This window comes from Erpetoichthys calabaricus, chromosome 12, assembly GCF_900747795.2.
Source record: "Erpetoichthys calabaricus chromosome 12, fErpCal1.3, whole genome shotgun sequence".
NCBI classification, from domain to species: Eukaryota; Metazoa; Chordata; class Cladistia; order Polypteriformes; family Polypteridae; genus Erpetoichthys; species Erpetoichthys calabaricus.
This window is the reverse complement of record NC_041405.2, coordinates 19716654-19733207: the sequence shown is the minus strand read 5'-3', so window position 1 is coordinate 19733207 and position 16554 is coordinate 19716654. Positions and strand designations below refer to the sequence as shown.

Here is a 16554-nt window from a genome sequence, read left to right as displayed (position 1 = left end):
TACAGTAATGTGAAAAAGTATGTGCACCCTATGGAAAAGACTGACTCTTTCAAAATATTTGAGTTGGCAAACTATAGATATTCATGCAAAGTCTGCCTGCAGATAAATGTGATATACTTGAATAAAAACACATAGAAAAATTGCCTTTTCAATAATTTTTCAAACAAAGACCTAAATAAATTGAATGGTGTGCTGGGGAAATATAAGTCTACCTTTGCCCCCTTAACTGGTAATGAATTCATGTAGATGTTTTGTATCACGGTGGCATAGTGGGTAGCACTGCTGCCTCACAGTTAGGAGACCCGGGTTCGCTTCCCGGGTCCTCCCTGGGTGGAGTTTGCATGTTCTCTCCATGTCTGTGTGGGTTTCCTCCGGGTGCTCTGGTTTCCTCCCACAGTCCAGAGACATGCAGGTTAGGTGGATTGGCGAGTCTAAATTGTGCTTGGTGTGTGGGTGTGTGTTCGCTCGCCATACCGAGGGTTTGTTTCCTGCCTTGCACCCTGTGTTGGCTGGGATTGGCTCCAGCAGACCCCCGTGACCCTGTAGTTAGAATATAGCGGGTTGGATAATGGATGGATGGATGTTTTGTATATCTTCCAAACAGTCTATGACATTGAATCAGTGAAATGTATGTCTACCCTTCGATGCAAAATTCATTTAGCTGCGAGATGTTTGTTAGTTTTCTTTCATGTACCGCTCTTTCAAATTCTCCACAACATTTCAATAGCTTTGACCAGACAAGAGCATAACCCAGCATTTTTTCTTTTGAGCAATTCCTTGGTAGATTTTGTAATGTTTTTCAGAATATTACATGAAAGGTCCATTTCTGGTTCATCTTCACCTTTATGACAGATGGCCTCACACTCTCCTCAAGCCCACTTTGATATGATGAAGAAATCATAGTTAACTCAAAGAATGTAAGCTGCCCGGGTCATGATACAGCAAATGGACCACAAGGCACAGCATTTCCACCTCCATACTTCACAGTTGGTTTGAGGTTCTTTTCCTGAAATGCTGCCTTCAATTTGTGCCAAACATGTCTACTGTCACTGTGGCCAAACAGATCTAGCTGTGATTCATTTGTTCTGAGCACATTATAACAGAAGGCCTAGTATTTGCCTAGATGTACAATGTCAAATTGGAGTCTTTCTCTAAGGTTCTTTTAAGATAGCAAAGGCCTTTTCCTGGAGCACCTCACATGCTGGTCAAATGTATGCAATCTCTTTTTGATTGTAGATGCATGCACTTTGACAAGACTAATCCAAGAGTTACCTGCAGAGCGCACAGTGACACCACACACATCAATAGCAAAGAGAACACTAGACCTCAGATATTTGCGGTTTAAAACAAAGGGTCCCCCTGCAAAATAATTGATGTTCACAAAGCAGGAGAAGGCTACAACAAGATAGGAAAGGATTTTCTGGTAGCCATTTCCTCATTTCTTAATGTAATTAAGAAATGACAGTTAAGAGGAATGGTGGAGGTCAAGTTGGGGTCTAAAGACCAAGAAAGGTTTCAGAGAGAATTGTCAATAGGACTGCTGGAAAGGCAAATCAAAACCCGCATTTGACTGCAAAAACCTTCAAGAAGATTTAGCAGACTCTGGAGTGGTGGTGCACTGTTCTACTGTGCAGAGACACCGGCAGAAATTAGACAAAGGGTACAGAATTTCATGAAAAGAACACCTCTCCAACTGTGAAGCATGGGAGTGAATTGATCATGCCTTTGACTTGTGTTACAGCCAGTGGTACTGGGAACATTTCAGTGGTAGAAGGAAAAATATATTCAACTGAACACCAGAAAATTCTGAAGGAAAACCTCAAACTGTCTTTGAAAATGCTAAAGATAAAAGTGGCTGGCTTCTACAATAGGATAATAAACTAAAAACACCTCAAAATCCTCAATGGACTATCTCAAGAAGCACAAGTGGAAGGTTATGCCATGGCCTTCACACTCTCCTGACCTAAACATCAAAAATCTGTAAATAGACTTCAAAAGAGCAGGACATACAAGACGGCCCAACAATCTTAAAGAACAAAAAGCCTTTTGCAAAAAGAATTGGTGAAAATCCCCTAAATAAGACCTGAAAGACTCTCAGCTGGATAGAGAAAGCATTTACAACTTGTGATACTTGCCAAAGGGTGCTACTAAGAACTAATCAGGCAGCGTTACCCACATTTGTGCTTCATGCCCTGTTTTCTTTGTTGTTATATTGAAACTGTAAATGATGGAAAAATAAATATAATCTTGTTTAAAATACTAAAGAAATCTCTTTAACTTTTTGTCTTTTGGAAATCAGGTTATTTTTCACTTGCTTAGCTAGCTTGTCTCAGGGGACATTAACGTATCTCCCAGAATATCACGTCTCGACCCAAGATTTCTTTTATAAGAGAGAGATGTTAATTTGGTGAACAAGCGGGTATAAAATCATTATTTTGTACAAATGTCCTGGTCTTTATTGTATATATTTGCAACCCAGTAGTAAAATAAATAAAATTTAAAGATAGGTAGTGCCATGTCACTTTCTGTCATAGGTATTTGTACAATTATGTTTAAAATGCATGGACATCTCAAATTCCAGATGAAACAGGTGATCATTGAGCCTGGTTTCTTAATGAAAGATTTGTTGATGTATGCAGGGATGCTATAGAATAGAAATAGAAGCTTAGGAAAGATGTTCATCTTGTAAGTATTGATTCTCCCTGCTAAAATGGGATGGAGGGTAGACCGTTTATAAGTTAACATCTTGTTTGATTTTTTTCCATGCTGTAAACAAAATTGTATTAAAAAATTTCTTTGTATTTTGTTATGATGTTCATATCCAGGTATCTTAAAAAACGTTTTGATAGAATAAACAAATAGATGTCCAGTCTAGTATGGTGTGCTAGAGAGTTTGCTGGAGAAAGCACACTTTTATTCAAATTAATTTTGTGTCCAGATGTCCTTTGACATTTTGCTAATGCATTAAGGACTAACAGCAATGATATTCATGAGTCTGATATATAAAGTATCATATCATCTGCATATAGTGAAATTTTCTTTTCGAGTCATCTGATAATCCGCTTTATCTCTGATGCATTTTGAAAATGAATCGCCAAAGGATAAATGGATACTGCAGAAAACAATGACGTTACTAATCAGTTAACAGGACGTGTGACTATCTGGGTAACAGAAAAAACAAGTTAGGGCCGTTATTTAATTTAATATAAAGTTTTTCTTTTGTGGTTAAGATGTCTTTAATGATACAAATACAATCAGAATATCATTCAACATGTAAAATTCCTTGATTATTCCTGAGGCTCCATCTCTCATACTGCTCAATAACAATTTTTCCTATTTGGGAACAGACATGTTGAGAATCAAAAAAGATAAATTATTTTTTAGTTTATATGTAAAAAGCAAAAACAAACCTCCTTCCTACGAATATATAACTTTCCTTTGGTTTATTGCAATGTAGGCATTATTGAATCAGCAGTACACTCTTACTATGTAAACAATCAAAAGGGTCAAACTGTATACAGAGTTATTATGGTGTTCATGTATTTATGGAGATATATAAGATTAAACAATATACATTTATATATAGGAAGTTTGACACTTGGATCAGCTCATAAAAAACCCTTTAAATTAACAAAACAAGGTTGCCAACTGTGTAATGTTTTGGTACATGAAGGATGGATGTAAATGTTAACCAGTTTAATGAAGATCCTTTTTGCTGATAATGGGATTAAACAAACATACATATAAACAAATAATTAGCACTAGAAAAGGAAAGGCAGACCAATGTTTTGTGAGAAATGAGCATGAAATACACATATATACATGTCAGCAGATTAGTCATGTAAAGAGGACACTTCTAAAGCACTTCTTTCTTATTTTGTCTTTATTAATACAGAATACTTACCCTTTTGGAAATCAGAAAGTCACTCAGATTGTCCAGTTTGGCCTTTATTGCATGAACTTTGTATCTTACATTGATCTGTGTGGTAATGGAAAAGGTCAGATAAAAATTTTAGAAGCATTTGTCAGTATATGAAGCAAAAACAAACCATCTTTCTATTAAGTTATGCATTTACAGTGATGTGAAAAAGTATGTGCACCCTATGGAAATGGTTGACTCTTTCAAAATATTTGAGTTGGCAAACAGTAGATCTTCATGCAAACTCTGCCTGCAGATAAATGTGATATACTTGAATAAAAACACATGGAATACCTGCCATTTCAATAATTTATTTAACAAAGATCTAAATAGATTGAATGGTGTGCTGGGGAAATATAACTCTACCTTTGCCCCCTTAACTGGTAATGAATTCATGTAGATGTTTTACATCACGGTGGCATAGTGGGTAGCACTGCTGCCTCGCAGTTAGGAGACCCGGGTTCGCTTCCCGGGTCCTCCCTGCGTGGAGTTTGCATGTTCTCTCCGTGTCTGTGTGGGTTTCCTCCGGGCGCTCCGGTTTCCTCCCACAGTCCAGAGACATGCAGGTTAGGTGGATTGGCAAGTCTAAATTGTGCTTGGTGTGTGGGTGTGTGTTCGCTCGCCATACCGAGGGTTTGTTTCCTGCCTTGCACCCTGTGTTGGCTGGGATTGGCTCCAGCAGACCCCCGTGACCCTGTAGTTAGAATATAGCAGGTTGGATAATGGATGGATGGATGTTTTGCATATCTTTCAAACAGTCTATGACATTGAATCAGTGAAATGTATGTCCACCCTTCGATGCAAAATTCATTTAGCTGCGAGATGTTTGTTAGTTTTCTTTCATGTACCGCTCTTTCAAATTCTCCACAACATTTCAATAGCTTTGACCAGACAAGACCATAACCCAGCATTTTTTTTTTTGAGCAATTCCTTGGTAGATTTCGTAATGTTTTTCAGAATATTACATGAAAGGTCCATTTCTGGTTCATCTTCACCTTTATGACAGATGGCCTCACACTCTCCTCAAGCCCACTTTGATATGATGAAGAAATCATAGTTAACTCAAAGAATGCAAGCTGCCCGGGTCCTGAGACGGCAAAAGGACCACAAGGCACAGCATTTCCACCCCCATACTTCACAGTTGGTTTGAGGTTCTTTTCCTGAAATGCTGCCTTCAATTTGTGCCAAACATGTCTACTGCCACTGTGGCCAAACAGATCTAGCTGTGATTCATTTGTTCTGAGCACATTATAACAGAAGGCCTAGTATTTGCCTAGATGTATAATGGCAAAATGGAGTCTTTCTCTAAGGTTCTTTTAAGATAGCAAAGGCCTTTTCCTGGAACACCTCACATGCTGGTCAAATGTATGCAATCTCTTTTTGATTGTAGATGCATGCACTTTGACAAGACTATTCCAAGGGTTATCTGCAGAGCGTACTGTGACATTTTGGGGTTATTGTAGACTTCTTTTAGTATCAAACAGTCAGCTGTTGGGATGAAATCGCTAAACTGGCCAGTCCTGGAGAAACTAGCAGTTATTTAAAATCTACCACACTTGTAGATGATTTTCCTTACAGTGGAATGATTGATTACAATTAATTTGATGATTTTTTAAAGCCCCTTGCTAGACTCATAGGAATCCACATTTATGTTTAAGAGGGCATTAGAGAGCTCTTTTTATCTTGGCATGATGAGACCACACACATCAATAGCAAAGAGAACACTAGACCTCAGATATTTGCGGTTTAAATCAAAGGGTACCCCTGCAAAATATTTGATGCTCACAAAGCAGGAGAAGGCTACAACAAGATAGCAAAGGATTTTCTGGTAGCCATTTCCTCAATTTTTAATGTAATTAAGAAATGACAGTTAAGAGGAATGGTGGAGGTCAAGTTGAGTTCTAAAGACCAAGAAAACTTTCAGAGAGAATTGTGAATAGGACTGCTGGAAAGGCAAAAAAAAACCCGCATTTGACTGCAAAAACCTTCAAGAAGATTTAGCAGACTCTGGAGTGGTGGTGCACTGTTCTACTGTGCAGAGACACCGGCAGAAATTAGACAAAGGGTACAGAATTTCATGAAAAGAACACCTCTCCAACTGTGAAGCATGGGAGTGAATTGATCATGCCTTTGACTTGTGTTGCAGCCAGTGGTACTGGGAACATTTCAGTGGTAGAAGGAAAAATATATTCAACTGAACACCAGAAAATTCTGAAAGAAAACCTCAAACTGTCTTTGAAAATGCTAAAGATAAAAGTGGCTGGCTTCTACAATATGTTAATAAACTAAAAACACCTCAAAATCCTCAATGGACTATCTCAAGAAGCACAAGTGGAAGGTTATGCCATGGCCTTCACACTCTCCTGACCTAAACATCAAAAATCTGTAAATAGACTTCAAAAGAGCAGGACATACAAGACGGCCCAACAATCATAAAGAGCAAAAAGCCTTTTGCAAAAAAGAATTGGTGAAAATCCCCTAAATAAGACCTGAAAGACTCTCAGCTGGATAGAGAAAGCATTTACAACTTGTGATACTTGCCAAAGGGTGCTACTAAGAACTGATCAGGCAGCGTTACCCACATTTGTGCTTCATGCCCTGTTTTCTTTGTTGTTATATTGAAACTGTAAATGATGGAAATATAAATATAATCTTGCTTAAAATAGTAAAGAAATCTCTTTAACTTTTCGTCTTTTGGAAATCAGGTTATTTTTCACTTGCTTAGCTAGCTTGTCTCAGGGGACATTAACGTATCTCCCAGAATATCACGTCTTGACCCAAGATTTGTTTTATAAGAGAGAGATGTTAATTTGGAACCTTCCAAAAACAAGTAGCCATGTGATGCTGGCACTAGATGGCAAAGCTCGTAACTTGGATCTTGTCCTGGACACATTTCAGACAACTTTGAAAGAAGTTAGTGAAACTGATGGAAGAGTTTACGTTGAATTATTGAGTGCGTGGTGCATATAGAGCTGAAGGCTATTCTATGTACGGTTACTTCCACTCCTTTCTGAGATGTTAACTGAAACGTCCTTATCCCAGTGTACCATAAGGTTAGCGAAGGGAAGTGTAATTGTTCATAAAATGCAAAAAGATTATCTGTATACAGTTATCTAAGTGTCTTAATCTTAAGAGTTTTCCAAAGATTAAATGCTGTGTAGAGGTCTGAGAGGGTGGAAAAAGGTGATTATCATTTAGAGAAGCAACAGATAAAAGCTTCTGTGTCTTGAAATGCGTCCTGCATTGGTTCCATATTCTGAGTGATTGGCGGATGACTGCACTATTGGTGTAATGGTGAAAGAAGAACAGAAAGATTTGATTTTCATTGCTCCACAGTCTGGTATAAATTTATTATTTTGAACCAATTTCCTGGTCTTTATTCTGTGTATATTTGCCACCCAGTAGTAAAATGAATAAAATTTAAAGATAGGTAGTGCCATGTCACTTTCTGTCATAGGTATTTGTACAATTATGTTTAAAATGCATGGACATCTCAAATTCCAGATGAAACAGGTGATCATTGAGCCGGGTTTCTTAATGAAAGATTTGTTGATGTATGCAGGGATGCTCTAGAATAGAAATAGAAGCTTAGGAAAGATGTTCATCTTGTAAGTATTGATTCTCCCTGCTAAAATGGGATGGAGGGTAGACCGTTTATAAGTTAACATCTTGTTTGATTTTCTTCCATGCTGTAAACAAAATTGTACTGAAAAAGATATTTGTATTTTGTTATGATGTTCATATCCAGATATCTTAAAAAATGTTTTGATAGAATAAACAAATAGATGTCCAGTCTGGTATGGAGTGCTAGAGAGTTTCCTGGAGAAAGTACACTTTTATTCAAATTAATTTTGTGTCCAGATGTCCTTTGACATTTTGCTAATGCATTAAGAACTAACAGCAATGATATTCGTAGGTCTGATATATAAAGTATCATATCATCTGCATATAGTGAAATTTTCTGTTCGAGTCATCTGATAATCCGCTTTATCTCTGATGCATTTTGAAAATGAATTGCCAAAGGAAAGATGGATACTACAAAAAACAGTAACGTTACTAATCAGTTAACAGGACGTGTGACTATCTGGGTAACAGAAAAAACAAGTTAGGGCCGTTATTTAATTTAATATAAAGTTTTTCTTTCGTGGTTAAGATGTCTTTAATGATACAAATACAATCAGAATGACATTCAACATGTAAAATTCCTTGATTATTCCAGAGGCTCCATCTCTCATACTGCTCAATAACAATTTTTCCTATGTGGGAACAGACATGTTGGGACTCAAAAGAGATAAATTATTTTTTAGTTTATATGTAAAAAGCAAAAACAAACCTCCTTCCTATGAATCTATAACTTTCCTTTGGTTTATTGCAATGTAGGCATTATTGAATCAGCAGTACACTCTTACTATGTAAGCAATCAAAAGGGTCAAACTGTATACAGAGTTATTATGGTGTTCATGTATTTATGGAGATAAATAAGATTAAACAATATACATTTATATATAGGAAGTCTGACACTTGGATCAGCTCATGCAAAACCCTTTAAATTAACAAAACAAGGTTGCCAACTGTGTAATGTTTTGATACATGAAGGATGGATGTAAATGTTCACCAGTTTAATGAAGATCCTTTTTGCTGATAATGGGATTAAACAAACATACATATAAACAAATAATTAGCACTAGAAAAGGAAAGGAAGACCAATGTTTTGTGAGAAATGAGCATGAAATACACATATATACTGTACATGTCAGCAGATTCGTCATGTAAAGAGGACACTTCTAAAGCACTTTTTTCTTATTTTGTTTTTATTAATACAGAATACTTACCGTTTCAGAAATCAGAAAGTCATTCAGATTGTCCAGTTTGGCCCTTATTGCATTAAGTTTGAATCTTACATTGACCTGTGTGGTAATGGAAAAGGTCAGATGAAAAATTTTACAAGCATTTGTCAGTATATGAAGCAAAAACAAACCATCTTTCTTTTAATGTATGCATTTACAGTGATGTGAAAAAGTATGTGCACCCTATGGAAATGGTTGACTCTTTTTAAATATTTGAGTTGGCAAACAGTAGATCTTCATGCAAACTCTGCCTGCAGATAAATGTGATATACTTGAAAAAAAACACATAGAAAAATTGCCTTTTCAATAATTTTTCCAACAAAGATCTAAATAGATTGAATGGTGTGCTGGGGAAAAATAAGTCTACCTCTGCCCCCTTAACTGGTAATGAATTCATGTAGATGTTTTACATCACGGTGGCGTAGTGGGTAGCACTGCTGCCTCGCAGTTAGGAGACCCGGGTTCGCTTCCCGGGTCCTCCCTGTGTGGAGTTTGCATGTTCTCTCCGTGTCTGTGTGGGTTTCCTCCGGGCGCTCCGGTTTCCTCCCACAGTCCAGAGACATGCAGGTTAGGTGGATTGGCGAGTCTAAATTGTGCTTGGTGTGTGGGTGTGTGTTCGCTCGCCATACCGAGGGTTTGTTTCCTGCCTTGCACCCTGTGTTGGCTGGGATTGGCTCCAGCAGACCCCCGTGACCCTGTAGTTAGAATATAGCGGGTTGGATAATGGATGGATGGATGTTTTGTATATCTTTCAAACAGTCTATGACATTGAATCAGTGAAATGTATGTCTACCCTTCGATGCAAAATTCATTTAGCTGCGAGATGTTTGTTAGTTTTCTTTCATGTACCGCTCTTTCAAATTCTCCACAACATTTCAATAGCTTTGACCAGACAAGACCATAACCCAGCATTTTTTCTTTTGAGCAATTCCTTGGTAGATTTTGTAATGTTTTTCAGAATATTACATGAAAGGTCCATTTCTGGTTCATCTTCACCTTTATGACAGATGGCCTCACACTCTCTTCAAGCCCACTTTGATATGATGAAGAAATCATAGTTAACTCAAAGAATGCAAGCTGCCCGGGTCCTGAGACAGCAAATGGACCACAAGGCACAGCATTTCCACACCCATACTTCACAGTTTGTTTGAGGTTCTTTTCCTGAAATGCTGCCTTCAGTTTGTGCCAAACATGTCTACTGTCACTGTGGCCAAACAGATCTAGCTGTGATTCATTTGTTCTGAGCACATTATAACAGAAGGCCTAGTATTTGCCTAGATGTATAAAGGCAAACTGGAGTCTTTCTCTAAGGTTCTTTTAAGATAGCAAAGGCCTTTTCCTGGAGCACCTCACATGCTGGTCAAATGTATGCAATCTCTTTTTGATTGTAGATGCATGCACTTTGACAAGACTAATCCAAGAGTTACCTGCAGAGCGCACAGTGACATTTTGGGGTTATTGTAGACTTCTTTTAGTATCAAACAGTCAGCTGTTGGGATGAAATCGCTAAACTGGCCAGTCCTGGAGAAACTAGCAGTTATTTAAAATCTCCCACACTTGTAGATGATTTTCCTTACAGTGGAATGATTGATTACAATTAATTTTATGATTTTTTAAAGCCCCTTGCCAGACTCATAGGAATCCACATTTATCTTTAAGAGGGCATTAGAGAGCTCTTTTTATCTTGGCATGATGAGACCACACACATCAATAGCAAAGAGAACACTAGACCTCAGATATTTGCGGTTTAAATCAAAGGGTCCCCCTGCAAAATAATTGATGCTCACAAAGCAGGAGAAGGCTACAACAAGATAGCAAAGGATTTTCTGGTAGCCATTTCCTCAATTTTTAATGTAATTAAGAAATGACAGTTAAGAGGAATGGTGGAGGTCAAGTTGAGGTCTAAAGACCAAGAAAACTTTCAGAGAGAATTGTGAATAGGACTGCTGGAAAGGCAAATCAAAACCTGCGTTTGACTGCAAAAACCTTCAAGAAGATTTAGCAGACTCTGGAGTGGTGGTGCACTGTTCTACTGTTCAGAGAAATCTGCAGAAATTAGACAAAGGGTACAGAATTTCATGAAAAGAACACCTCTCCAACTGTGAAGCATGGGAGTGAATTGATCATGCCTTTGACTTGTGTTGCAGCCAGTGGTACTGGGAACATTTCAGTGGTAGAAGGAAAAATATATTTAACTGAACACCAGAAAATTCTGAAAGAAAACCTCAAACTGTCTTTGAAAATGCTAAAGATAAAAGTGGCTGGCTTCTACAATATGTTAATAAACTAAAAACACCTCAAAATCCTCAATGGACTATCTCAAGAAGCACAAGTGGAAGGTTATGCCATGGCCTTCACACTCTCCTGACCTAAACATCAAAAATCTGTAAATAGACTTCAAAAGAGCAGGACATACAAGACGGCCCAACAATCTTAAAGAACAAAAAGCCTTTTGCAAAAAGAATTGGTGAAAATCCCCTAAATAAGACCTGAAAGACTGTTAGCTGGATAGAGAAAGCATTTACAACCTGTGATACTTGCCAAAGGGTGCTACTAAGAACTGATCAGGCAGCGTTACCCACATTTGTGCTTCATGCCCTGTTTTCTTTGCTGTTATATTGAAACTGTAAATGATGGAAATATAAATATAATCTTGCTTAAAATAGTAAAGAAATCTCTTTAACTTTTCGTCTTTTGGAAATCAGGTTATTTTTCACTTGCTTAGCTAGCGTGTCTCGGGGGATATTAACGTATCTCCCAGAATATCACGTCTTGACCCAAGATTTGTTTTATAAGAGAGAGATGTTAATTTGGAGCCTTCCAAAAACAAGTGGCCATGTGATGCTGGCACTAGATCGCAAAGCTCGTAACTTGGATCTTGTCCTGGACACATTTCAGACAACTTTGAAAGAAGTTAGTGAAACTGATGGAAGAGTTTACGTTGAATTATTGAGTGCGTGGTGCATCTAGAGCTGAAGGCTATTCTATGTATGGTTACTTCCACTCCTTTCTGAGATGTTAACTGAAAAGTCCTTATCCCAGTGTACCATAAGGTTAGCGAAGGGAAGTGTAATTGTTCATAAAATGCAAAAAGATTATCTGTATACAGTTCTCTAAGTGTCTTAATCTTAAGAGTTTTCCAAAGATTAAATGCTGTGTAGAGGTCTGAGAGGGTGGAAAAAGGTGATTATCATTTAGAGAAGCAACAGATAAAAGCTTCTGTGTCTTGAAATGCGTCCTGCATTGGTTCCATATTCTGAGTGATTGGTGGATGACTGCACTATTGGTGTAATGGTGAAAGAAGAACAGAAAGATTTGATTTTCATTGCTCCACAGGCTGGTATAAATTCATTATTTTGTACCAATTTCTTGGTCTTTATTCTGTGTATATTTGCCACCTAGTAGTAAAATGAATAAAATTTAAAGATAGGTAGTGCCATGTCACTTTCTGTCATAGGTATTTGTACAATTATGTTTAAAATGCATGGACATCTCAAATTCCAAATGAAACAGGTGATCATTGAGCCTGGTTTCTAAATGAAAGATTTGTTGATGTATGCAGGGATGCTCTGAAATAGAAATAGAAGCTTAGGAAAGATGTTCATCTTGTAAGTATTGATTCTCCCAGCTAAAATGGGATGGAGGGTAGACCGTTTATAAGTTAACATCTTCTTTGATTTTTTTCCATGCTGTAAACAAAATTGTACTGAAAAAGATATTTGTATTTTGTTATGATGTTCATATCCAGATATCTTAAAAAACGTTTTGTCAGAATAAACAAAACGATTTCCAGTCTAGTATGGTGTGCTAGAGAGTTTGGTGGAGAAAGTACACTTTTATTCAAATTAATTTTGTGTCCAGATGTCCTTTGACATTTTGCTAATGCATTAAGGACTAATAGCAATGATATTCGTGAGTCTGATATATAAAGTACCATATCATCTGCATATAGTGAAATTTTCTTTTCGAGTCATCTGATAATCTGCTTTATCTCTGATGCATTTTGAAAATGAATTGCCAAAGGAAAGATGGATACTACAAAAAACAGTAACGTTACTAATCAGTTAACAGGACGTGTGACTATCTGGGTAACAGAAAAAACAAGTTAGGGCCGTTATTTAATTTAATATAAAGCTTTACTTTCGTGGTTAAGATGTCTTTAATGATACAAATACAATCAGAATGACATTCAGCATGTAAAATTCCTTGATTATTCCTGAGGATCCATCTCTCATATTGCTCAATAACAAATATTTCTATTTGGGAACAGACATGTTCAGACTAAAAAAAGATAAGTTATTTTTTAGTTTATATGTAAAAAGCAAAAACAAATCTCCTTCCTATGAATCTATAACTTTCCTTCAGTTTTTTGTAATGAAGAAATTATTGAATCAGCAGTACACTCTCACTATGTAAGCAATCAAAAAGGTCAAACTGTATACAGAGTTATTATGGTGTTCATGTATTTATGGAGATATATAAGATTAACAATATACATTTATATATAGGAAGTTTGACACTTGGATCAACTCATACAAAACCCTTTAAATTAATAAAACAAGGTTGCCAACTGTGTAATGTTTTGATACACGGAGGATGGATGTAAATGTTCACCAGTTTAATGAAGATCCTTTTTTATGATAAAGGGATTAAACAAACATACATATAAACAAATAATTAGCACTAGAAAAGGAAAGGCAGACCAATGTTTTGTGAGAAATGAGCATGAAATACACATATATACTGTACATGTCAGCAGAATAGTCATGTAAAGAGGACACTTCTAAAGCACTTCTTTCTTATTTTGTTTTTATTAATACAGAATACTTACCCTTTTGGAAATCAGAAAGTCACTCAGATTGTCCAGTTTGGCCCTTATTGCATTAACTTCGTGTCTTACATTGACCTGTGTGGTAATGGAAAAGGTCAGATGAAAAATTTTACAAGCATTTGTCAGTATATGAAGCAAAAACAAACCATCTTTCTATTAAGTTATGCATTTACAGTAATGTGAAAAAGTATGTGCACCCTATGGAAATGGTTGACTCTTTCAACATATTTGAGTAGGCAAAAAATATATCTTTATGCAAACTCTGCCTGCAGATAAATGTGATATACTTGAATAAAAACACATGGAAAACCTGCCTTTTCAATAATTTATTTAGCAAAGATCTAAACAGATTGAATGGTGTGCTGGGGAAAAATAAGTCTACCTTTGCCCCCTTTTTCTGGAAATTAGTTCATGGAAATGTTTTGCATAACAGCGGCATGGTGGCGCAGTGGTTAGTACTGCTGCCTCACAGTTAGGAGACCCGGGTTCACTTCGTGGGTCCTCCCTGTGTGGAGTTTGCATTTTCTCCCCGTGTCTGCGTGAATTTCCTCCAGGCGCTCCGGTTTCCTCCCGCAGTCCAAAGACATGCAGGTTAGGTGCATTGGCGATCTTAAATTGCCCTAGTGTGTGCTTGGTGTGTGTGTGTGTGTGCGCTCGCCCTGTCCAGGGTTTCCTTCCTGCCTTGCACCCTGTGTTGGCTGGGATTGGCTCCAGCAGACCCCCGTGACCCTGTGTTTGGATTCAGTGGGTTGGAAAATAAATAGCCAATGGATACTGTAAAAAACAGTGATGCTACTAATCAGTTAACAGGACGTGTGACTATCTGGGTAACAGAAAAAAAAAAGTTAGGGCCGTTATTTCATTTAATATAAAGCTTTTCTTTTGTGGTTAAGATGTCTTTAATGATACAAATACAATCAGAATATCATTCAACATGTAAAATTCCTTGATTATTCCAGACGCTCCATCTCTCATATTTCTCAATAATATTTTTTCCTATGTGGGAACAGACATGTTGAGACTCAACAAAGATAAGTTATTTTTTAGCTTATATGTAAAACGCAAAAACAAACCTCCTTCTTATGAATCTATAACTTTCCTTTGGTTTTTTACAATGTAGGCATTATTGAATCAGCAGTACACTCTTGCTGTGTAAGCAATCAAAAAGGTCAAACTGTATACAGAGTTATTATGGTGTTCATGTATTTATGGAGATATATAAGATTAAACAATATACATTTATATATAGGAAGTCTGACACTTGGATCAGCTCATGAAAAACCCTTTAAATTAACAAAACAAGGTTGCCGACTGTGTAATGTTTTGATACACGGAGGATGGATGTAAATGTTCACCAGTTTAATGAAGATCCTTTTTTATGATAATGGGATTAAACAAACATACATATAAACAAATAATTAGCACTAGAAAAGGAAAGGCAGACCAATGTTTTGTGAGAAATGAGCATGAAATACACATATATACATGTCAGCAGATTAGTCATGTAAAGAGGACACTTCTAAAGCACTTCTTTCTTATTTTGTCTTTATTAATACAGAATACTTACCCTTTTGGAAATCAGAAAGTCACTCAGATTGTCCAGATTGGCTTTTATTGCATTAAATTCGTATCTTACATTGATCTGTGTGGTAATGGAAAAGGTCAGATGAAAAATTTTACAAACAGTTGTCAGTATATGAAGTAAAAACAGACCATATTTCTATTAATGTATGCATTTACAGTGATGTGAAAAAGTATGTGCACCCTATGGAAATGGTTGACTCTTTTTAAATATTTGAGTTGGCAAACAGTAGATATTCATGCAAACTCTGCCTGCAGATAAATGTGATATACTTGAATAAATACACATGGAAAAATTGCCTTTTCAATAACTTATTTAACAAAGATCTAAATAAATTGAATGGTGTGCTGGGGAAAAATAAGTCTACTTTTACCCCCTTTACTGGAAATGAATTCATGTAGATGTTTTGCATAACAGCGGCATGGTGGCGCAGTGGGTAGCACTGCTGCCTCGCAGTTAGGAGATTTGGGCTCACTTCGTGGGTCCTCCCTCTGTGGAGTTTGCATGTTCTCTCCGTGTCTGTGTGGGTTTCCGCCGGGTGCTCCGGTTTCCTCCCACAGCCTAAAGACATACAGGTTAGGTGGATTGGCGATTCTAAATTGTCCCTAGTGTGTGTTGGTGTGTGGGTGTGTGTTCGCTCGACATACTGAGGGTTTGTTTCCTGCCTTGTGCCTTGTGTTGGCCGGGATTGGCTCCAGCAGACTCCCGTGACCCTGTAGTTAGGAAATAGCGGGTTGGATAATGGATGGATGGATGTTTTGCATATTCTTCCCAACAGTCTATGACATTGACTCAGTCAAATGTATGTGCAACCTTCCATGCAAAATTCATTCAGCTGCGAGATGTTTGTTAGTTTTCTTTCATGTACCGCTCTTTCAAATCCTCCACAACATTTCAGTGGCTTTGACCAGACCAGTCCATAATCCACCATTTTTTCTTTTGAGCAAATCCTTGGTAGATTTTATAATGTTTTTCAGAATATTACATGAAAGGTCCATTTCTGGTTCATCTTCACCTTTATGACAGATGGCCTCACATTCTCCTTATGCCCACTTTGATATGATGAAGAAATCATAGTTAACTCAAAGAATGCAAGCTGCCCGGGTCCTGAGACAGCAAAAGGACCACAAGGCACAGCATAATCTAGCCCCATACTTCACAGTTGGTTTGAGTTTCTTTTCCTGAAATGCTGCCTTCAGTTTGTGAAAAAACATGTCTACTGTCACTGTGGCCAAACAGCTCTATCTGTGATTCATTTGTCCTGAGCACATTATAACAGAAGGCCTGGTATTTGCCTAGATGTATAAAGGCAAACTGGAGTCTTGCTCTAAGGTTCTTTTAAGATAGCAAAGGCCTTTTCCTGGAACACCTCACA

The 16554-nt window shown here is 37.3% G+C and overlaps 1 protein-coding gene across 1 annotated transcript in view; it reads right to left on the bottom strand.

Annotated features, from left to right (window-relative positions):
- Positions 1-16554, bottom strand: part of LOC114644562 (uncharacterized) — a 337895-nt gene that overhangs the window by 191809 nt on the left and 129532 nt on the right. The window contains exons 16-19 of the mRNA XM_051934772.1: positions 15165-15239; positions 13598-13672; positions 8752-8826; positions 3905-3979 (exon numbers count right to left, since the gene is read on the bottom strand). Coding sequence (XP_051790732.1) covers positions 3905-3979; positions 8752-8826; positions 13598-13672; positions 15165-15239 — 300 coding nt within the window. The remainder of the gene's footprint in view (positions 1-3904; positions 3980-8751; positions 8827-13597; positions 13673-15164; positions 15240-16554) is intronic.